At 48.0% G+C, this 24468-nt stretch overlaps 1 protein-coding gene across 1 annotated transcript in view; it reads right to left on the bottom strand.

Annotated features, from left to right (window-relative positions):
- LOC135239835 (low-density lipoprotein receptor class A domain-containing protein 4-like) overlaps positions 1-24468 on the bottom strand; it is a 105052-nt gene that overhangs the window by 35578 nt on the left and 45006 nt on the right. The window contains exon 3 of the mRNA XM_064308821.1: positions 23459-23599. Within this exon, the coding sequence (XP_064164891.1) occupies positions 23459-23599 (141 nt within the window). The remainder of the gene's footprint in view (positions 1-23458; positions 23600-24468) is intronic.

Raw genomic sequence — 24468 nt, 5'->3', positions numbered from 1 at the left:
TCCTGCAAAACCAGTAGTCCTTGCGCATCACCGAATGACAGTGCTAGTACCATCTACAGTCAGAATTACCACAGAGCGATGCACACCTGGCAGAGTTGCCAGGTAAGGAGACCTTCAGTCAGCAGGGGTTTTCCAGGAACATGATTAGGGTAAGGGGTTAAGGCTATGGTAAGAGGGACTCCTGTGGTCCACCAGACAACTGCAGTCTTCCGGTACCGGCTACACACAAAGTGTGCTCCTGATATACCACTGAAACACGCTGAGTAACTCAGCAGATGGGACTGCAGGGTGAAAACTGAAGCAGTGGCTGGCAGAACATGTCTGGGAGGACGTGCATGCTAATCTGCACATCTCCTGACAGGCCTGCTACAGCTCTGCAGGGATTTCAAATTGGCAGGAAAAAATAAAAAACCGAGGACAGAATCTGGCTAAAATTCGAACAGCTAGCATGTAAACAATGAGCACCACGTTCTGAGTCTCTGAGGGGAAAGGTTCTGCACATGCACTCCTCCTAGTAACTAGATATCGAACTAGAGCAATATGTAAACATTATGAAATAAAAGACTTAGCCAAAAACAAATCCCTTATTTACAGATAGCTATATGCCAATGTTTCCCATTGCAATGATCACTGTCATGATGTTGATTATTATTTCGGTCTCGTTTTGTGTCCATTGTAGAAGGCAAAATGGCCATGGCGGTGTGGTTGTCTACCTTCATATCGGTAACCAAATCCGTATGCGGGTTGTTTCAAGTATAAACCATGTAAAGACAGGTATCCGATATGGGTAACTTTTAAAAGGAGATACTAGGCAGTCAAACAATCGGAACTGGGCATCAAGACCTGCGGTGTGAACACAGCCTAAGAAGCAGCAAAGGCACAGTATTCAAAACATATCTGCAGATAACTTTCCATTAAGTTAAGTTCCATTAAGTTCCAACTAACCAATTAATTCCTGCTTTGTTCTTAGTCTAAAAATTCACCAAGCAAACACCTTTTCTGATTTGTAATCGACTGGTTATTTCAATGGACTTACTGTCTGAAGCTGCAATGATGACATGATAAATGGACTGCATTTATATGGCGCTTTTATCCATGATATAATCCTGAATCAGGTTTTATTAACTGCACATACTTCAGTGGTTCTAAACGCACATGGCTATGAAACAGATAAACTCTCGGTACTTGGCAGTCCCCTTGAACGCAATCAGATTTGCTTTCAACTTAGCGCTGCAGAGTTAAATTAAAAAATAGTTGGGCATATTATGAAATATGCAAAAAAGACTCTCAGAACCAAGTATGCCAGCTTCACTTCCTTTATTAAATTACTGTAAGCTGCTTACTTTGCTTAAGATGCTGGTACGCACTGTACCTGTCAGAGTGAAAACCCAAGATGGTGCTTTTTGCCATGTTTTTCTGTCATTATTGAATTCAGTGGTGAAGGGCTTCAGCTGGCTCAGGGCTAACAAGATGGAAAACATCACCTTGACGTGTTTAACAGGATAGGCCGTCAACTTCTTTCAAGATGGGACAATACAACACAAAATTTTAGATTTTGTACTTAATTTGTATCTATCAAAACTTTCTCGTCCCAGGGTTTTACTTTCACCCCGCAATTTGGAATGCCCACTTGTCACTGCACGCCCAGCCCTTCTATTGCTTGGACATCCTCTGTGAAATGGGAGGGTGAAAACAGGAATACATATTGCAAGGTAGTTCATGAAATGCAAGGGGAGGGGCATGAGTTGGTGGGGGAACTGCAATTAAACTATTTTTTTAAATGATTTCTCCCCCTTCTTCCCCCCCAATTTGAAATGCCCAATCTTATAACCCTATTCACCAGCCACGCTCATTTCTGCAACACCTCCTCCGTGGGTGACACTATGGCCAACTGTGCGTGCAGGACCACAGGCCCAGGCACAGTCCGAGTTCCGCGGAGCCTATCCGCACACTGAAACAGCGGCTTGACAGGATGAGCTTCTCAGCAGCCTAAACTACTCATTTTGACCTTCTGTGAATTGTACAGGGCCCTTCCTCCCTCCTGAGGTTAAGAGCAGGTAGGTAAGAGTGGTGAAGCCTAACGCACAGTGAATTTCATGCGGGAAGCGATGCCCTGTCCCGAGGCCCAGGAGGAAGTCCCGCCGTGCTCCGCGGCAGCGGGGGGAAAACAGCAGCCAGCCGCATGCCCGCAGCCTGACGCGCGGTCCGCAGCCAGCCGCATGCCCGCAGTCTGACGTGCGGCCCGCAGACAGGGACGTGGACGTTCCCCTGCCACATTAATTACCGGAGCAGCGGGGTTCGACGCAGCGGCCAGGCCCGGCCATTTGCTGCGCTGGCTGCATGGTATTTAATAAACCTGTCACACGCACCACCAAGGAGCAGAAACGAAGCAACCCCCCATTCGGCTTAAAAAACAGACACCCCTCTGCAGAGGTTGCACACAGTCAGTCTGGCTCTGCAGAGGTTGCACACAGACACAGGCTCTCTCTGCAGAGGTTGCACACAGTCTGTCTCTGCAGAGGTTCCACACAGACACAGTCTGTCTCTGCAGAGGTTCCACACAGACACAGTCTGTCTCTGCAGAGGTTGCACACAGACACAGTCTCTCTCTGCAGAGGTTGTACACATACACAGTCTCTCCCTGCAGAGGTTGCACACAGACACAGTCTCTCTCTGCAAAGGTTGCACACAGACACAGTCTATCTTTGCAGAGGTTCCACACAGACACAGTCTCTCTCTGCAGAGGTTCCACACAAACACAGTCTGTCTCTGCAGAGGTTGCACACAGACACAGTCTCTCTCTGCAGAGGTTGCACACAGACACAGTCTATCTTTGCAGAGGTTCCACACAGACACAGTCTGTCTCTGCAGGGGTTGCACACAGACACAGTCTCTCTCTGCAGAGGTTGTACACAGACACAGTCTCTCCCTGCAGAGGTTGCACACAGACACAGTCTCTCTCTGCAGAGGTTGTACACAGACACAGTCTCTCCCTGCAGAGGTTGCACACAGACACAGTCTCTCCCTGCAGAGGTTGCACACAGACACAGTCTCTCTCTGCAGAGGTTGCACACAGACACAGTCTCTCTTTGCAGAGGTTTCACACAAACACAGTCTCTCTCTGCAGAGGTTACATACAAACACAGTCTCTCCAAAGGTTCCACACAGACACAGACTCTGCAGAGATTCCACATGAACACAGTCTCTCTCTGCAGAGATTCCACACAAACACAGTCTCTCTGCAGAGATTCCACACAGACACAGTCTCTCTCTGCAGAGGTTACACACAGACACAGTCTCTCTCTGCAGAGGTTGCACACAGACACAGCCTGTCTCTGCAGAGACCCTGAAAGTCTCAAAAGCAGAACAAAAGCAGGCGAGCACATCCCCAGGCTAGGGGCTTTGAACAGTGCCAGAGACCCCAAAAACTGCAGTTTACAGGACTGTAACAGACAGTCTGGGAGTTTGGCTCTTTCATACAGAGCAACTGCCAACCAGTGAAGGCTTTTTCACTGCAACGCGATGGCCGCTTGTAAAATGGTCGTTTGTTCAGAGGATCTGCCAAGCAGACTCAACAACCGAATTATAAAGGGTGACGGTGACCTTTACTTGGTTTTTCTGGCAATTTTTACATTTTTTTTTTGCTTTGAATGCAGGCAACATTAATTTCATGATCTTTTCACTTAAATAACTGGTAACACTGCGAGCTAGTTACTTTTATGAAAGGAAAAGGCATCGGTGACATTAACTGTACAGGGGGTTATTTATGACTTATTTTGTTTTAATACAACTGAGGGGATTAAGGGTTCGGGCTTGCAGTACGGCTTGTTCGAAAAATGAAAAGCACGCTTTTACTGTGGCGGCGATCCCGGGGGAGCGTGCGGTCGTGAGAACCGGTAGTTCTCTTTTTATTTGGAAGTTTGTGGCTGCAGCAGCAGCAGACATCCCCTTTGAAACGCCACAGCGACGTCTCCTTCAGCACCTTTCCTTTCCGCCACCTTTAGCCAGTCCGCCATGCAAATCGCGCCGCTTCCCCCCTTTTGTGCCGTGACGGATTAGCCGCATCTGAGATTTACCTCCGTAATCCCCGCAGCCCCCGCCCCCACGGGGAGGGGAGGGAGGGAAGTCAATAGCCACAGTCTGTAACTCAGGCTAATGAATACCGCCCCCACAGGAGCATCCTATCATGTAAGCAGTTCATCACGGCAGAGGAGGAGGCGCACCGCCGCACTGGAAACAGGGTTATTCCCCCCTGAAGAGCTTAGAGGCTGTCAATAGCAGAATTCCTGAGTCACCCTTCCTTTCCCTGGAGCCGAGACCAACTGTGATTCCTCATGATAGCACATTACAGTGGTTCTGCCTGCCTCTTCTCCTTCCCATGCCCGAACCGCATTTCATACAGACTGCAGCACAGACCTCAGACTGCGGCACAGACCTAAACCAGACTGCAGCACAGACCTGAACCAGACTGCAACACAGACCTCAGACAGCAGCGCACAGCTGAACCAGACTGCAGCACAGACCTGAACCAGACTGCAGCACAGACCTCAACCAGAGTGCAGCACACCTGAACCAGACTGCAACACAGACCTCAGACAGCAGCCCAGACCTGAACCAGACTGTTGCACAGACCTGAGCCAGACAGCAGCACAAACCTCAGACAGATTGTAGCACAGAAATCAGACAGACTGCAGTACAGACCTGAACCAGACTGCAACACAGACCTCAGACAGCAGCGCACAGCTGAACCAGACTGCAGCACAGACCTCAGACAACAGCACAGACCTCAACCAGAGTGCAGCACACCTGAACCAGACTGCAACACAGACCTCAGACAGCAGCCCAGACCTGAACCAGACTGCAGCACAGACCTGAACCAGACTGTTGCACAGACCTGAGCCAGACAGCAGCACAAACCTCAGACAGATTGTAGCACAGAAATCAGACAGACCGCAGTACAGACCTGAACCAGACTGCAGCACAGACCTCAGACAGACTGCAGCACAGACCTGAACCAGACTGTTGCACAGACCTGAGCCAGACTGTTGAACAGACCTGAACCAGACTGCAGCACAGACCTGAGCCAGACTGCAGCACAGACCCGAACCAGACTGCAGCACAGACCTCAACCAGACTGCAGCACATCTGATCCAGACTGCAGCACAGACTTCTGACAGACTGCAGCACAGACTTCAACCAGACTGCAGCACAGACTTCAGACAGAATTCAGCACAGACCTGAGCCAGACTGCAGCACAGACCCAAACCAGACCGTAGCACAGACCTGAGCCAGACTGCAGCACAGACCCAAACCAGACCGTAGCACAGACCTGAGCCAGACTGCAGCACAGACCCGTACCTGACTACATTGCAGAGCCACACTGCCACTGTCACTGCAGACCAGCATTTTTGTCATGCCGCTGCCTTGAAACACACAGAGGGGAGCAGCTGCCTCCTTTTCTGCACTGATAACTACAACTCCTAATTTTGCCAAAAGGAGGGGCCTGCGTAACCGCCTTGACCTGCAAATGCGGCAAAAATATTCAGTCTGAATCTGGGTTCAGCCAGAAAGGCAGAGCGGGTATGAATCTTTAAACCTCCCAGTACAAACTGATGCATTTTTAAAAGAAGCAGGGAGGTGAAAATGACATTCAGAAAATGCCTGTATAAAACCCTCTCTTCCACCGTCTACTAGTAACACTCTAATTCCACACAGCTCTCATTTAAAATCCTCTCCAGAGAAGAGCTTAGTTTAAGAAACTGAACACTGTCTGAGTGGGAGTCACAATGACCTACTTTTTTTCTTTTTTTTTTTCCTCCCTCAACCCGCCTCCCCAACCCCAACCCCCCCCCCCCCCCCCCCCCCCACCCCCTGCAAACTTAGCTACCGGCAGAAATGTGGTGCACCATGCAGTGAAGCCACCAAACAGAATCCTTCCTGTCCCACTTATGTGTTTGGGAGGGGTGTTGGCGGTGGTTATGGGGACGATGGGGGATTGTGGGTTGGGGGGGGGGGGTAAAAGTGCTGGAGGAAAGGCAGGTCCATCAGTGTCTTCGCTCCGGCGAATCGATGCTACTCCACGGCTGTCTAGACAGCCCTCACCGAAAGAATCACCTGGTGTGGCGTCTCAGATAAATGTCAAGGACTGCCAATACAACTGACACCTATACTGCAGCGCTCAGCGTTGCTCTTATTTTTCTCTGACAACCCACAATCCAATTAGGATAACTGATTTTTTTAAAAAGAAGAATTGTATATCTTTTTTGCAGCTGGTCACTACCGTTTGTACGGTAATGCTGTTATACTCAATACACTGCGTCCTATTCTTCACCCATGCCCTAGGTCCTGCAGCTCTTGAGAAATGCACCATGCATCAGGAGGAGGAACCAGAGAAATAGCAGCAAGGAAACCTGACAAATCCTCTTACAATGAAGACGAGGGGAAGCTTCTGCAAGGTCTCCAAGCATCCTCCTGCATTTGGAAGCTGAACTATGCATGGCATGCAGCCGATGGAATTACCCAAGGTTCAGTCGACATGCTTTGTTGGTGTCAAACTGAATGCATGCCCAAAACACCCAAATGATCAAGAGCAAGGTCCTCTCTCTCTCTCTATATATATATATATATACACTCACCGGCCACTTCATTAGGTGACAGGAGTGGCACCCGGTGTGGTCTTCTGCTGCTGTAGCCAATCTGCTTCAAGGTTTGAAGTGGTGTGCATTCAGAGATGTTCTTCAGCATACCTCGGTTGTAACGAGTGGTTATTTGAGTTACTGTTGCCTTTCTATCAGCTCAAACCAGTCTGGCCATTCTCCTCTGACCTCTGCCATCAACAAGGCATTTTCACCCAGGGAAATGCCGCTCACTGGATATTTTCTCTTTTTCGGACCATTCTCTGTAAACCCTAGAGATGGTTGTGCGTGAAAATCCCAGTAGATCAGCAGTTTCTGAAATACTCAAACCAGCCTGTCTGGCACCAACAACCATGCCACGTTCAAAGTCACTTAAATCACCTTTCTTCCCCATTCTGATGCTTGGTTTGAACTTCAGCAGATCGTCTTGACCATGTGTACATGCCTAAATGCATTGAGTTGCTGCCACGTGATTGGCTGATTAGATATTTGCATTAACGGATGCTGTTTGCAGTTGAACAGGTGTACCTAATGAAGTGGCCAGTGAGTGTATATATATATATATATATATATATATATGTCTATCTCAATCTCCAGCTCTCTATAGATCTCTCTCTCTCTATGCTTCAGTTGTTCATAAATACTTTTCTGTAGCACATTTGGTTATTACTCTCTCATTGGCAGAACTTCAGAGGCAGCAATAGCTCAGCTGAGACCAAAGTAAATAAACTGATCTAATAGAGCTCTCAGAGAACTGTTGAAAACCTTCCCATGGTGCACTCGATCATGACCTTCAGACTGCAGTGGGCTGTTGTGACATGACGGGTGGACGTGGATACAGCGTTGGCGAATGGTCTTGAGTCTTGTAAACTAACTGGAAGTTCTCAAACTGATCTCGGATCTGTCTGAAAACCTCTTGCCCTTTGACGTCAGTGCAGAGCTCTATTTCGGCATTTTTATGCCATTAATCTGCACTTGTATAACTATTCCTGCTACGTGCACATTTATACACTCACGCAACAGCCTTTACTGCAGTAACACTCTCACGACAGTTACTGCCATCTTACAAGTACAAGTCGTTACGGACATAAAAGTAAAACGCTAAAAAAACTCTCTTGCCAATCAAGGTTTTGAAGTCAGTTGTTACAAAAGCGACTTTTCACCCTGGAGGACAGAACCGACACAGACGCGCAGGCAGCATAAAGCAATGCAATAATTATCACCTTCCAGAATACGGACCTCACTCTGACATTCTTTCTTCTTCGGTTTAAGAACAGGCCATTTGACACCGTGTGTGTCTCTCTCTGTATCTGCGGGTGGCATAAAGACGCTCGTAAAAGCCATTCTTTCCGTCTCGGAACAAGAGGGAGAGTCACAGCGGTTAGAGGCAACGCAGGACAACCGCTGTCCTCGCAGGGCGGAAACGGACGGCCGAGTAACGGAGCGTCGCTTTGCGGCCAACTCCCCGCTCTCACACTCTCCGCTGCGAACGGCAAGTTATTCCAACTAATGCGGCGGCCGGTGGCCACGTCTCGCTTTGAAGGTGAATCCATTCCCCCCCCCCCCCAATTAGATTAGAATTAGCTATGTTTTAGCAGGGGGGGCTAATGGCTTTGAGCGAACGTGCGGCGAATCGGCAGGCGTTCCTGCACACCGTCCCTCCTGGACTGCCGACGTGCGGAGTAATACAGGAACGCAACGCTCCTTTTAACACTTTCCACGGCACAGCGAGGTCGCGCCGCTTTCCTAAAGCTGATAAAGGTGAATATAGCTGGGTTGTAAAGCATGCACACCTGTATTACACCACACATCGACAGTCCAGGAAGGACGCATGCACGCCAGGGTTATCCTGGCTCCAAACGGGGCTTAGGTAGCGACAGCGACTGCGGTCGGTCTGGCTTTACTGCCACTGTCAACTCGACTCGTCGTCTCCCTATATTTAGCTACATTTCGAATGTAAAGTTCTGGTCTTCAAGAGGCCACCACAATACATTGAGAAGTAGGCAAAAAAAGAAAAAAAACATAAAATGAAATGTGAAAAAAAAAAAAATTTAAATATTTATTGAAGGGTTGCATACTGTAAGTGCCAGAATCATGAAAAAAATAAAGTCTATACTGAAATATTTACACATTGTAAGCGGGGTCATTGTACAGGAATAGTGGTATTTGGAATTGCAATGTGTCTTGAAATGCATTTCATTTTTGTCACTCAAAGCTGAGGAATTTTATTTCTTAGTTCAATCTGCACAAACAGGCAAAGAAATCCAGCACAGGTTGTGTGTTACTACTTCTGTGTTAGTTTGAAGAAATATTGTGTCAAAGTTACAACTGATGCATAAAACAGTTTGTGTCACAAAGGGAGACTTTTTAACATAGACTGTTTGGAAACACAAAATGCGCTGTCCTTAATTAGACATAGAGGTGTGTTAAAAATGACACGTGTTTGACCACCATGAGAGTGTTAGTTAATGATAACACAGTAGAATCCACTTGCATAACAAATTATCACAATTTGGGTATTTGCATAGAATGTTCAAATCTCAAACCATTTCCCATTCATTCCATTGTAAAGGGATTGCATATACTGTATGCATAAACCATAAGCACATATCGTATATTTTCATGGAAATATGTCCAATTAAATTGCATAATGATATATAAATGTACGTTAAAAACTGCCAGATTTGGCATAAATAAACCACCAATCGCCTTATAAACACGCAAGGTAGGCGGTTTCTGTTGAAAATCGTGTTGACGGCAGACGCCTGAGGAACACACACAGTGCACTGTAAACTTGAAAGCAGACAAAACCAAAAAACACTGGTGCCATTCTCAACCGAATTGCACCAATAAATGCATGTTTGGATACAATCTGGATTGCGAGCACGCCAACTGTCCCTGGGAGTACCTTTGGGCGATACGTAATTGGCGATAGTGTGTCCTCAGTCAGGGTAGCGAAACCAGACACATAGCTCAACGGTGACTGCTCTGGTGGACAGAGTGCCTTTGTACAGTTCAGCTGGTGAACAGCACAGCGCGAGAAATGGTGACTGCTGTTGTGCCTATCGGAAGACACGTGCATCAGAGGTTGCTAACCCCATAACGTAAAGAGGATGCCGCGGTGGTGGGCTGGGCCTACAATTACGATCGACTGAGCATTCCAAACTGGGAGAAAACCTGGAAAAAAAACTATTATTTTAAGTCTGTACCGGAGATATTAAATAAAACAATTTTGCGACTGAACCGTAAAATTGAATGACAACGCCCAACTCTGCCATCAGAAGCACCGAGTCATTCGCTCCCACCTCTCGTGGGTTGACTGGGGTGGCGCATGACAGATGTAACAAATGGGGTGGCAAACGGGGGGGGGGGGGGGTCGCCGGGATTACTGCCTGGCACGAAACGCGGCGTCGGCGACGCTCCTGCCAGCATCGCGGAGCGGGCGCCTATTTATAGGCCCGAGAGAGCGGCGGTCCCGTCTGCGTGACAGGCAGACGCTTTTAGAATCCCGAGTGTTTACTCCCCGTCCCCGTGCGACGCGTGTGCGTTCGTCATGACGACGTGACGGGAGGCGACGCGGATCGGAGGCGCTTCGCGGCGGCCCCCGTCTCCTGCCGCGCGGCGCGGCGCGAGGAAGCGCCAGACGGTTATAATTATCGCCCGTCCTCCGCGCGAGGAGCGTGGCAGACCCGCGGCGACTGATGACAGAGCGGGTTTGAGGGGGGGGGGGGGGCGCGCGATTCGCCGCGCCGCCTCCTCGGCGCGCCGACCGCTAACGACCGCTAACGACCGCTACGCTAAAAAACGTTGGCGTCCTTCGGCATCCGCCCTCCGGGAAACAATCACCCCCTGCCGCCCCACCCACCCTCAGCCCACAATCACGGCACCCCCCCACACCATTAGGGTCCCCATCACGACCCCGTTCTCTCTCACCGTTAACGACTGTAGGCCGCCTGTCATTAGCAAGCTCCCGGTTTCCTTTATGGAGAGACAGCCGCAGGGTTCGGGAAGCCGCGCGACGCCGTGTATCACAGGCCTCCCTTCATGGGCCACGCGCGGCACATTAAAGATCAGAGCGCTGACGGCGCTCCTGGCCGGCGTAATCTGCAGCGGTGCCCCAGGGCCCGGACCCAGACCCTGACAGCGCCAGTGCCTAACGCCACCACTGCTCCTTGCACGTCTACATTTCGTTATTATCTTATTTTACGATCTATAACTACGGTAGGTTTCACAATGAACTGCCGAATGAAGATTTACTCACTTACTGACTGCTGTGTTTGAAACCGTGGGAACAAAGTCTTGAGGAGTGAGACATAGACGGTGATTGCATCACAACAGGAAGGAGGGTTGCGAGTCACCTCGTTGCTCAATAGCACCACCTCTGGCCCTGGCTGATGCGCGCAATCATCTTTGTGGTAGTTCGGCATTATGAAGTTCTCTGGCACAGAAACAGTGAAGCAACACTCGTGGATTTCAGAGCATGCCCACTGGTTAGACATGCGCGCTTGCATGCGCTCTCATGGAAGTAGACAGTCAACGCTCTTCGCCTACTGTTAAAATTTTCAAAAATGGGTGAGAAAGAAAAAAAATAAAGGGGGAATGAAAAGTAAAAAATTTAAATAACCGAATGAAAGAAAAGAAAACTGTGACAGTTCCGCTCCTCTGAATGCATTTTGAAGGAATTAACTCAGACTCGCTGAATCCACGGCTGCACCGCGGTCCCCCACTTAATTTTCAAGTGTGGAGGCACAAAGCCGAGACTGTTGCGGCCAGAAGAGGGGGCGGTCCCGTGACAGAAGATCTAAGCCGACCCCGAAGGCTGGCAGCGCGGGGGTGGCGATTAAGCACTCTCAACCAGATGGTTGCATGATCAAACCCCGGTCGGCCGCCGCCGCTGCGCCTTTGAGCAGAGCACTCAAACTGCTTCGGCAAATATTCAGCCGCGTAGATGATTAAAATGTAAAACATTAGCTAAGTAAGTGGAGCGCCGGGTAAGGGCATCTGCCAAACAAACACGAGAGGGACCCGAAAAAAAACCTATTAAGAATCCGCCTTCAATATTACCTTTGTTCAAGCTCGCGCCATTCATTTTTAATCCAGAACATTAAAGTGGGGGGATGAAAGACAAAGGGCCAAACTTCAAAGGGACCGCCGTCCCTTGCTCAACACATTTAACTAACAGCGGGCGGGAGGCCTGCGCGTCAGGCCGCTGGCCTGCGGATTTTTCTTCCTCCGAGTGTCGGTACAGGTTTGAACAAACCCCGATTGTGTTTTCAGCGAATGCGGTCTTACACAACTCCATTCATTAGGGGGCCAAGCACCAAGGGTGCGTAGGCCCCCGTATTGTTTTTGCAAGGATTATTGGGGGGCCAAGCACCAAGTGTGTGTAGATCCCTTATTGTTGTTGCTAGGATTATGATTATTCTTATTTTTCTTCTGACTTTTGCTACATTTTCACACCTCTCCTATGTTCAAAAACTCACAAAATTTGGCAAGCATGTCTGGTCTGGCTGCCAATGCATTATGCACGACACGTACGCAATGACATTCTAGGTGGCGCTACAGCACCACCTTCAAAATTGCAACATTAATATACCCACCACGCTTCACTTGAATGCACCAAATTTCTTCCACATTTGTACCTCCTCATCCTGAACAAATTTGCTCATAGAACCCATATAGTCCACCATGTCTAATTTTCTGGCATTTTGCATTTTTTGTACTTCTACTACGTGTGTCCAATTCTCACTAAATTTGGCATCTGTGATCTTCAGTATGTCCTTGTGTTAAGTTTTGAAGGAAATTTACATCCAAAGATGGCCACAGCACTATAACTGGAATTTAAAAAATGGCTGACCAAGGCAAAATTATGTAGCCTATATGGCCCAAATTTAGGTTGACTGCAGCGATATTTCTGGGGAGGATAGATAACCGCATTGTGGACAGGCATGCCAGGTAACAGTGTGCAATATGGCCTAATTTGCATAGGCTCCATAAGGTCAAATTTTACAAGAACCCTCATTTTAGGTCCCAGGGTCCTAAAATGATTCAGTATTTAGCTCATATAAAATTACAAATAAATTTAAACAGTTCTTAAAAGATATTAATTCATGGCTTCCCTGAACAAATCATTCTCACGCTTACTTTTCAGCCAATAAATGAATGGCATGCATGCCTCAGATGCCCAATTACAATCAGTTACAAGTCACTCGCTTCACTCGCTTTAGTTCATCAGTTACCAATGGCTGAAATAAGCACCTCGAGCATGGAAGCTTCACTAAAGCATGGCGAGTACACAATCGCCAAAAAAAAACAAAATGGAAGTCCGACATTTGGAAATTTTCTATCGTCGATGGTGCTGAAAAAGAATTTTCATTTGTTAGCTGCGATAAAAGTACAAAAGTGCTAACAGAGTGGCCATAAATTAGCCATAGCCTATGGCGAGTCAGACGTCACATAGGCTATGCACTATTATGAAGGCTCAAGCTAAACTGTGTTTCAAACAACTACACCCGTTGCCGCTGCCCAATACTATTTAAAAACAAGACCAGGTTGAAACCTAGTATATGGCTGGACCTAGCACACGTGATCCGGCCGACCAATGGTGTAACTTCATCACTCAGTCACTCAGACAGTCACAGACATTCGCGTTTGTAGGGCTGGGCCCGCTGTTGTGGTCCAGCCAAAAAAAAACTGAGTCAGCCTCTTCAAAAAAAAAAAAAATAAATAAATAAATAAATAAATTCAAGTTGAAGAGCAGGCTAGTATGAATACGTTTAAATCATAGACAGCTGATAGCAGTAAAGATTTGCTGCTCATTTTTCTTCAGACATCCTCGGTTAACTTTGACAATTTAAAAACGTGTAGAGCTCCTGCTTTTGTTTGTAGCCTACATCAGACAGCCGGTCTTGTTTAGCCGACACCAGATTCAACATAATGCATGATGTCGAATAATGGTATTTTCAATTTGAAAATATGTCGTATTAGGCTACTGTGGTATGTAGAATAGAACCATGTTATCGGAATGGCAGCAAATTGATTTTGCGGGATGCGGGCGGGGATCTTTCAGGCTGCAGGCGCAGGCGGGAGTAAAATTTAATGTTGCGGTTGCGGACATGAGAAACAGTCCTGCGCAAAACTCTACTTCAAACAGACAGCCTGCCCTTTACCTCTGTCACTCATGCAGCTCTCCTATCCCAAATTCACACTCTGAGGGTAGCTGAAAGCAGAACATAAAAAAGCCCCCACCTCACGCATGCACAACTGCAGTGTGCAGTTACTGAGCCTTGACATAAAGCTATGTTATGTTTGACAAGTACGATGGCCACGAAAATAGTTTCTTCCTTATTTACCGAATAACTGGGCTTTTGAAGGAATTAATGAATCACTGCATTTATATAGCACTTTGTGCTTTACATTGATGAGTGGGAACTCCCCTCACCCACCACTTTTGGATGTACAAATGTCCCTGACCCCTGGACTATATCAGACGAACAATATTGACATTTCTGTATTCATTTCATTTCATGAAACACCTCATCGTAAAGAGGACCATCTTTTCAAAAGACACTAAATGATTTCCCAGCAGCTACCTGTAAGATGGTTAGCTTGGAAACAATTTAATTTCCACGGTAAACAGGCATCATATGCTGTAACTGCACAAATTACCGCAAAAACTGTAAGATGACATGCTTTCACTTTCTACGCACGGTCAACTTTCATATACACACAAGAGACATGCATAAGGGCAATCTGATAAAAAATCCTTTCCATCAGAACAGCTTTGTTGGGCAGCAGTTCATATTATGGCCCAGATTATGAATGCGTCAAAGCTTTATTGAATAAATTATTCATAGCATCACTATCACAACTTCACTTCTGTATCTTAAACCAGGGATGGGAATTACTCTCAATAGTCGCCATCATGTAAGATGAAGTAAATGCAGGCTAGTTACAGTACATGCACAAAGACAGAAATCAAGTGCATGCAGCACTAGTGACTGTCACTGCGTGCGTACTAAGTGGTGCGCGTAGCGCAACCAACTTTGGTTGAACCCAGGGAAGTCATAAACCCTGTCTGTATTTTTACTTAAGGAGTAGGGTGCTTTACTCGCATTTCACATTACACGAGCACTTGTGGGTGAGACAGGACAGGCAGAAAGGCAAGGACGGGCAGCAGCAGGCATTGCGCACACACTGTGGGAAGTTATTCAGTAAAAAAAGAAAAGAAAACAGACAGAAAGGATGAGGGAGAGGCGGTCTAAGTACCGCACACAAGGTGCCTCGAAGCACAAAAAAGGAAAAGCAGGGGAAAAAAAAGGCCGTCAGGCGTCTATCCCCTTCGGCAAAAAAGCCGAGATTTCGGCAGCATGCGCGCGCGGGAGCCCTCACCCCGGTCCCCTTAAGGCGGCCTGCGCCGCGGCGTGATGGGTAAACGTGTCCGCGACAGGAAGCCGATGCGCGGTGACAAGCCGCCGCGCGCACGGTGACGTGTCGCTCGGGACGCGCAGCTGGGACGCCGCGCGTGGGAGAGACGGAGTAAACTAGCCCGACGGCGTTCCACTCAGAGGGAGAGGAAGGACGAACGATGAAGTTTCGTTAAACTGATAACGTCCCCGACGACTCCGGGCAGAGGTGCGCGGCTTCCTGGTGCTAATTTGTGGATCTTCCTGCCTGCGTCCTGTAGTTCTGTTTGTTTCACCACGCAGGGATTATACCTCACAAACAAGGTGAATTTCAATCAATAAAAAACCATGAAGGTGCAATTCTCTAATCAACAAAAGCTTTATAATCCCTTGTACGCTATTTCTGAATTCATTTTCCAGCGTACGTATGAAAATAAGCATAAAAGCAAACATGGACAGAAAAACACTTCTACAGAATGTTCCTGCGAGTGCATTTTCCCATAATTTTTACCGTCGCGCGGCTGAACGAAGCCTTTGAGCTAGCCGCACGACTCGCATGACGTCAGCCTGGAGAACAGGGTCATTAAAACATTAAAAGCCGCTAAGCCGTCGCCTGCACTCGGCAAACTTGTTTAAGAGGGAGAAAAAGGGGCGCTGATGAAAATTCATTATGCAAATTCCGGGCTTGAACAAATTAGCATCGGCGCACGGCGGCGCGATCAAAGGGCGCCCGCCGTTTCCACGGTCACCTCCCGGCCCCCCGACCTCCGACCTCGGGGGAGAGCCTTCGGGAGCCACAGGTGAGCGCGGAGGTGCTTTTCCGCCGCCGCCGCCGGCCGCCCGGGACATCACAGAGCGCGATTGTCGAAGGGGGGGGGGGGGGGGGGGGGACGGAAATGAAAGAGCGAGGGAGCCCGGCGCAAAATGGAGATGCGCTGCACAAAAACGGGCTCCAGCTGCCGTCAGCTTTAATTGCCGCGCTCCGGTTTTTTATTTTTTCTCTCCCTCCTTCGCCAGGACGGGACGCCGGGCTCTGACCCGAGCTCTGATGGAAAGCTATTAAACGCGCTTCAAAGAGCCGGCCGGGCCTCAGAACCGCGGCTCGAGAGGGGGAGCGGAGAGACGGAGAGAGAGAGAGAGAGAGAGAGAGAGAGAGCAAAAAAAGAGAGTAAGGAAAAAAAAAACTCATCATGTTTATTCAGTCTCTCTCAGATTGTCTACTTAAAATAATCCCTTAAACACATGGAAATGAGAGGGCCCTGGAAGTGGTATGGAGCCGGACAGCGGGGCAGTCGGATCTGCATATCAATGGTGGACCCTGTTCTCCAGCAGGGGCAGCACCGCTCTCATCACCGGGCCCCCCCCCCCCTGAGCCCTCGTTCCCTGTCCCGGGACGGGTAAAACCGCAGCCTCCGGAGGGGGGGGGGGTCGCGTCACCTAAAGACGCCGCGGGATCGCGGCCAGCAGAGCCAGGCGACTTAACCCGCCGCGGCCGCCATTCAGCCGGCCCATCCGGCGAGCTCATTTTCTGCTTAATCGACCTCGGAGTCACGCTGGAAAACATTCCTACCAGCTGCAGCCGGGGCCCACATCTGATCTCCCGGATTCGAGGCTAATTACCTCTTGGTGACCAAACACCAGTTCCAGTCCAAAGCAAACTGGTTAATCCGTCCTTAGAAAGTTACCGGGGTTTGCGCTGTGATGAGATTAAGTAATGGGAAGATGGACTCCCAGAGGAAAAAAAAATATACACATTTACATTTAAACCCATCCAGTTATCCATTAAGGAGAGTGGGGCAAGTCTGAAAAAAAGGCCTTTACACACTGGAAGAGATTCCATAAAACTGAAAAATAGAAGTCTTTTTATTTTTTTAAGGCATCAGTCGTAAACAAGACGAGAGATTTTCGAAACTACCTCCGATTATGAAAATCAGTCATTATAATATTCAAAAAGTTAAATAACATCATTTTTGCAGGACAATAAAAAAAAGCAACAAGTTGGCAAATGCAGTTCACACTAAGGCCTTCTCATCAAATGAATGCTATTTCCTGACTCATAACAAGTTGTTTACACTGCAATAAAAATATTCTGACTGACTACAACTTCAACAGCGAAACAACACATTGTACGTCAACGAAAACACTGTGCACCGAGTTTGACATTGCCCTAATGTCTAAAAACTCTCAAAAGAGGGCTATACATTTTTTTTTTCCCCGTCTGAAAAATGTTTCAGGTGATCAAAATAGCCTTAAACCGAAATCAGTTACTGTTTCAAACCTCATAAGAGCAGGTGGACCGAAGCTGTTTGCAGCTGTAGCTACAGCTGCGAATGAACCGGAGGATTGCAGTCAATTACTTTCCATATCAATAGAACAGAGAGGGCAAGGCAGAAATGTGGGGGGTGGAGAGGGGGGGGGGGTGGGGGTGGGGGTGGGTGGAGGGAGGGGTGCTTTCAGATTCAGGGGCCGGGGGGGGGGAACAAAGTGAAAGCCTCTCTCTCTCGGGCCGTCTGTTTAGTTAGCCGCCCGGGAGGGACAGCGAATGGCTGGCCTCCGATGACACCGGGGGGCTTTGCGGCCGCATTGTGGCCGTTCACCTGCTCTCCACTCGTCTCCTTATTTGCCTGGGTGATGTCGGGTCAGCGTACAGCGTGTCCCTGCTGTCCCCGCGCACGGGAGAGGCGGGCGCACGCTCTCCCGCCGGAGCAGAGGCAGAAAGCCTCAACCCCGCTCACACTGAACACGGCGAAACTCATTCACTGCCTGCGAGGGCTGGCGAGGGCGACCTTAACACGGCCTGCTCGACGCAGCTACGCAAAACCCAACACGCCCTATTACACACAACGATTAAAAACTCAACGCGCCGACAGACATAACGATGAAAAACCCAACCCGTTATGCTCGACAGTGCAAGAAAAACTCTTACAAGAAGCCCCACCTGCTGGATACGGCAATGCGAAACAACCCGAAATGCTAGAAATGAAGCCAGAAAGCAGCGTGTGCGATCCGCCAGGGCTATCGTACCCACCTACAAAAACTCTCAGCCCCCTCAGCGGGGCCCTCCACACTGAAAGCACCGGTGAAGGAGATTTTGGAACACATCATAGGGGATTACAGAAACTAAAGATTAACAACTGGTTTTGAGGGTCATCCTTAAATGAAGTGGGGAATTAAAAGGTTTTTCACATGTGTGTCTGTGAAATCACATCAGACTTGAACTTAAAATATTTCCACGTTTATGTAAAATAATCAGTCCGCGTCAGGTTTAGGGGGGAAAGAAAAAAATAAGTTTCTAAACACCGAGGAAGTTGTCAATTTCTGTCCACCCCGACACGCTGCCCCCCCCCCCCTTTGAAAAGACGACCCCTCCTCTGAAGTGCGCTACAGCGCGTCTATGTCTATGTCTATGTCCACTGTATTGATTACCGTTTGACCTGGGGGGGGTGGTCGGGGGGGGGACGTGGCCGGGGACCCGAGGTCCCCGCTACTTAAGTCGGCCGCTTCATTGTTTGTCCTGGGAGACGGCCGCTCCGCTCCGCCATGCAGCGTCTAGACAGTATTCATGATCCATCTGTCTGGCTCAGGCGCAGCCGGGAAGATGGCAAACTCGATTAGGATTGAAATATTTCTCCGCCTCTTGCCTCTCCCTCCACCTCCCCGCACGCCTCTCTGCCTCTCTCTCTCTCTCTCTCTCTCTCTCCCTCGCACGCCCGCTCTCTCTCTCCCTCTCTCTGCCTCGCACGCCCGCTCGCTCTCTCTCTCTCTCTCCCTCTCCCCCTCTCTCTCCCTCGCACGCTCTCTCTCTCTCCCTCTCTCTCTCCCTCTCCCTCTCCCTCCCGCTCTCTCTCTCTCTCCGCGCGCGGGTGAATCAGTATTCTGGCGGGGCGAGCGGTAATCATCGCGCAGGTTTTCCGCCTCGTAATGGCAGCGGCAGACACTTTCATTAACATTCGCTCGAGACGGCTGAATATTTCGAGTGGCGGCGCCGGACGTGCTCCCATTGGACGCGCGCGGCGGTTCCGCGGGAGAGCGGGAGGGCAGAGACCGCGAGCGATCCGAAACCGCCGATGAGGTCAAGGGCAGGGGGGGCTGATGGCGGGGAGGCTGGGGGTGGTTTTGGGAAGGGGGGGCTAACACTGAGGTGTTGCTGTAAAGTTTCTTCTTTTTTTTTCCTCCCCAGAGTTCTAAAACGAAAACCTAAAAACCTGAAACAAAAGGCAGCGAACATCAAAGCTCTCTGGCGGTTGGCCACCCTGCCTGATTGCAGCCCTTCACCAGCCCCGCTGATTGTATTACGGCCGGAAAAACACTTCCTTCTCTCCCTCTCCCCCCTCTCCCCCTCTCCGTACCCTCATTTACATTTCAGAGCACTACTTCATTGCCATTTGAAAACGCCTGGTTCAAGGGCCATGGACAAGCTCACAGTACACTCTCCTGTACACACTGTGCCATGGACAAGCTCACAGTACACACTCCAGTACACACTGTGCCATGGACACACTGACAGTACACACTCCTGTACACACTGTGCCATGGACAAGCTCACAGTACACTCTCCTGTACACATTGTACCATTGGACAAGCTCACAGTACACACTCCTGTATGCACTGTGCCATGGACAAGATCACCGTACACACTCCTGTACACACTGTACCATTGGACAAGCTCACAGTACACACTCCTGTACACACTGTGCCATAGACAAGCTCACAGTACACCATCCTGTACACATTGTACCATGGACAAACTCACAGTACACTCTCCTGTACACACTGTACCATAGACAGGCTCACAGTACACACTCCTGTATGCACTGCACCATGGACAAGATCACCGTACACACTCCTGTACACACTGTACCATTGGACAAGCTCACAGTGCACACTCCTGTACACACTGTGCCATAGACAACCTCACAGTACACACTCCTGTATGCACTGTGCCATGGACAAGCTCACAGTACACATTCCTGTACACACTTGTAACTGGCCTTGTGACCAAGAGTCTGTGAGTTTGATCAGTACAGGAAGTGTATCCAACCAATATGCAGCTGTTTAAACAGACAATGAGTACAAATACAATTGCCTATTATGAGGACATCCGTTTTTTTTCTTTTACAAAGCAGCTAGTTCTATTTGAATTTTGAACTTATACAGTCCAATGTTCTGTATGCCATTCAGAATTTTTTTATCATTAATAGCAATGTAGTAATTATGTACTGTGAAGCTATTTCTTTATTGCAGTGGTTCCCAAACTTTTTCAGGCCCAAGGCATCCCTGTAAATAATTTCCACTTCCGCAGCACCCCAAAACGCAAAAAAACTTATACACAGGTTTTTAAGTGATAAAAACTGCTCAGACTATGAATTGGTTATGAATCTTGTAAATCTGCATTACAGGCAGCAATAGACAAACATGTCAGAATATGTTTGTTTCATTCAACAAATCACATTTTTAGAAATGACATATTTACATAATTCTCACTAGTAAGCGGAACTATCACTTGAAATAACTAGTGATTGACCACTTGCACTAATTCAGTGACGGCCGCTCCCACTGAGGATCAGTGTTCAAGCCTAGCCAGATCCTTGTATGTATCAAAGTTTGCGTAGAACCTGCAATAAATATATGAGTACACGTCTTTGTACGCAGGTTTTTTTCTGAGATTTACCAAACACAACATACACCTATTTCTCATGATAAATCATCGCATCCAGATGAAATTAGCATAAGCTTTTTCTCATATTCAGCATTTACAATTGCCAGTTCATATCTTGTCCATAAGACGGAATTTCGGAAATAATGGCATATCGGAGAGTGAAGAAAACAAATGAAATTTCGCCAATTGTGCAACTGAAACTTTGATTTAAGGAGTTCGTAAGAGAAAAGAAATCCTCTTTTTCAGCCTGAGCAGTTGGGTGTGAAATAAAAATAAATATCTGGAGGAGCAGAAAGTCAGTGGCATTGAATGCTGTGAATTCAGAGGTCTTCAGAAGTCTACGATCACTACGGAACCTGATATTTGCAGGTGGCAATTTAGTATTTGATCACACATGAAGGTAATCAGAGGAGCTGGCATAATTATCTGTCCATCAAGTTAGCTGACATAGTTATCTGTCTATATTTTGGGGAAACTGAGCTGAAGTAATTTCATAACTACACCATGCAGTGAGGAAAAAGTGAATTAAACATGGTCAATTAAAACAGACGGATGATAATTTCATGGTACTTTACTGGAGTCAAACATTAGGCCATCACACAGTAAGAAAAGCAAAATAATTGTATTTCTAATTATTTTCCCTTAGCATTTTTTCATCCCCAGTACAACTCACCAAACAGGCAACAGAATCAGGGGCGACATAGCTCAGGAGGTAAGACCGATTGTCTGGCAGTCGGAGGGTTGCCGGTTCAAACCCCGCCCTTGGCGTGTCGAAGTGTCCTTGAGCACCTAGACACCTAACCCCTAACTGCTCTGGCGAATGAGAGGCATCAACTGTAAAGCGCTTTGGATAAAAGCGCTATATAAATGCAGTCCATTACGATTTAGCTCAGTCTCCCTGAAACACAGTGAACACCAACATAGTGCGTGAAAAGAACACACCTTCTCACACCAAGCTTTCTCCCATAAGTAGGTTTCCGATCTCTGTATATAAAGCTACTCAGCATCATTCTCATGCGTATGCACCCTTCAAATATGTGGCCCCTGATCTTACACTTTGCTTTTGCTTATTTTCTTTCATTTATACAATAACCCATCAAGCTACTTGGCATAAATTCCATGAGTTACAGAGCAGAATTATTCCATTTAAACTAGTCCAGAATTATCCAGAAAACAACTGGCGGGCAGGCACTTAATCGAGTTAACTTTCTTATTTTCCGTGGTGAAATTTACAACAGCACCACACGTCGCTAGTCTGGCTACAACATAAAAATGGAGAATGTGACCAAATGTAGGTCTCCTATATTTACGTCCCAACGGGAGGTCAGTTTGCACAGACAGATGTTGAACTCATGGAGGAGTGAGTTCAGACAAGTTCTAATATATGCAGTATGAGCTAAAAAATGCTCCATTCTGAATTTGAATCTTAGCTTTATTATAACCTCTTAATTTTTAAAATAGGTTCACTTAAATTTTGAGGCACCCCAGGAGGGATCTCACGGCACTCACTCCGCGTATCAGAGCGATGCTCAGTTGTGGTGCGTCGAAAGGAACTGACTCGCCTCCATATAAAGATGGAGTCCTTCCTCTGGTTCAGCTCTCGGTTAGTTGCCAATCTTGGCATTCGCTGAAGCTGCAGCTAACTCCTCCTATTTAACAGTTTTCACCATTGGGCTCTGTGGCAGCCGACGGCCAATGACAGCATTGATCCGCCGGGGCAGGGCTCGCTGTCTGAGCCTCTCCCGTCAGTGTAACCGTTGTTTTTGCTTAGGGGCGACATGGCTCAGGAGGTAAGAGTGATTGTCTGGCAGTCGGAGGGTTGCCGGTTCAAACCCCGGCCTGGGTGTGTCGAAGTGTCCTTGAGCAAGACACCTAACCCCTAACTGCTCTGGAAAATGAGAGGCATCAATTGTAAAGCGCTTTGGATAAAAGCAATGAGGAACGAATCGGTCCGCAACGAGTCCCACAGTCTCTGCAGCTCTACCGCTCTCCCTTCCCCTAACGCCTTTGTATTAGAATGTCAAACACTTGTCTGAAAGCATAGCAATCGGCACACAGCTTGGTCCAGCTCCTTGATAGCGTGATATAATGTAGCCGAAATAAAATGCGAACAAAAGAGTATGTTTACAGTATGCATTTCCCAACAAATTTTGTAACAACAAAGCCACACATTCATTAGAAATCGCCCCACACTGCTAAATGTTTTTTATTTATTTTTTTTGAACAGCCTATGCATTATATATTGTTATAATGAACTCTTTGCTGATTGTAAATGATTTCAGGGTTGTGTCAGGAATGGTCACCTGTCCAGCACAGACAGCAGGGGGGTGGTGCACGGGAGCATGATTGGGTGAGGTGGGTGAAATCCTACCAATGATTTTGTCATTAAGACCAGCAAGTCAGAATCAGGTTCAGATTCAAATTTGTTGTTCAAAGACAATGCAACTCAGCAAAAAGTGGGCCCTCACACCCTAGCATGAGTGTGTGTGAGAGAGAGAGAGAGGCAGAGATGGCATAAGAGATGCAGATAGAGATATAGAGATACAGAGATGAGAGAGAGAGAGAGAGAGAGATAAAGTTAAAGATGGTGTTAAAGTTAAAGATAGCGATAGAGTCAGAGATGGAGATAGAGATACAGATAGAGATACAGAGATGGAGAGAGAGAGAGGTGGAATGAGCAAGAAGAGCCTACATGTACTGGAAAGGGCAAGAGGGCGGAGGTGGGGGTGGAAAGGACGAAACCCCCGCAGGGTACTCACAGTTGAAAATGGCGGGCGGAGGGTGTTGTGTCACCACCGGGCAGTTCTCCTCATCACTGTTGTCCCCACAGTTATTCAGCTGATTGCAGATTAATGAGCCAAAACGCAAGCAATTGCCATTGGTGCAGTGGAATTTGCACTCTGGAAAAGAAGAGAAAGAGAGAGAGAGAGAGAGAGAGAGAGAGAGAGAGAGAGAGAGAGAGAGAAATGGCTTTCACAAGTGTTTTATACCACCCACAGATATACAGATAGGCACAGTGTCAAATGGTCTATTCTTGAACCACTTTCGTCATCAATATGTAATTTTCCATTTAAAAAATGGGGGGAAATGCTATTAACAAGTCTAATGGCAATGCAGCACAGCAATAAAACTTTTTTTGGGCTTTAAAAATATCTGGAGTGGCTCTCTTTGGGCGAATGTACACAGCATTTACTGGATAAATTATACAAATATAACAAGATCAGGCGCAGATGCTGTTTCAGATAACAGCTCTAAGTGCTCTTTAAGAGAAACTCCTTTCACGCGAACAGGTTGGGTCCACTCTGGTCTGTCAGCACGAGACAGCGAAGCTGAGAGACAAATATATCACATTAAATATAGCAGCAGAATCCCCGTCAGGTCAGACCGCGCCTGCGATCGCACACGCCCAGACCTCGGTGACGAGCCGAGCAACTGGGCCAGAGGGCTCCAGCCGAGCGCCGTCGCCGGGGGGAACGGGCCGCAGTGGCCACGGTCGCCTCTCGCGGCCGCCAGGTTGCCAGATCAAAGCGCCGTCACCACGCGGTCGGTCGCAGGCCCGGCGCTAAGCCCTAACCGTCGGGTCTGGGTGACGGAACACCTGCTTCCCCCTGCACCTGGGGGGATAGACTTGAGAACATTTTGTTGTCCGCCTCGGTTGCCTAGGCGACAACCGGCCGCCACTGCAAGAGCTGGAAAAGAGGGCAATTTGTACCCGACCAGAGGAGAGGGGAAAAAAAAGTTTCAAAACCCTGCGGCTGTGGAACGGGCT

The sequence above is a fragment of the Anguilla rostrata genome, chromosome 1 (genome assembly GCF_018555375.3).
Source record: "Anguilla rostrata isolate EN2019 chromosome 1, ASM1855537v3, whole genome shotgun sequence".
NCBI classification, from domain to species: domain Eukaryota; kingdom Metazoa; phylum Chordata; class Actinopteri; order Anguilliformes; family Anguillidae; genus Anguilla; species Anguilla rostrata.
Note: the sequence above shows the minus strand (reverse complement) of the source record. Positions and strands in the feature narration are given on the sequence as shown.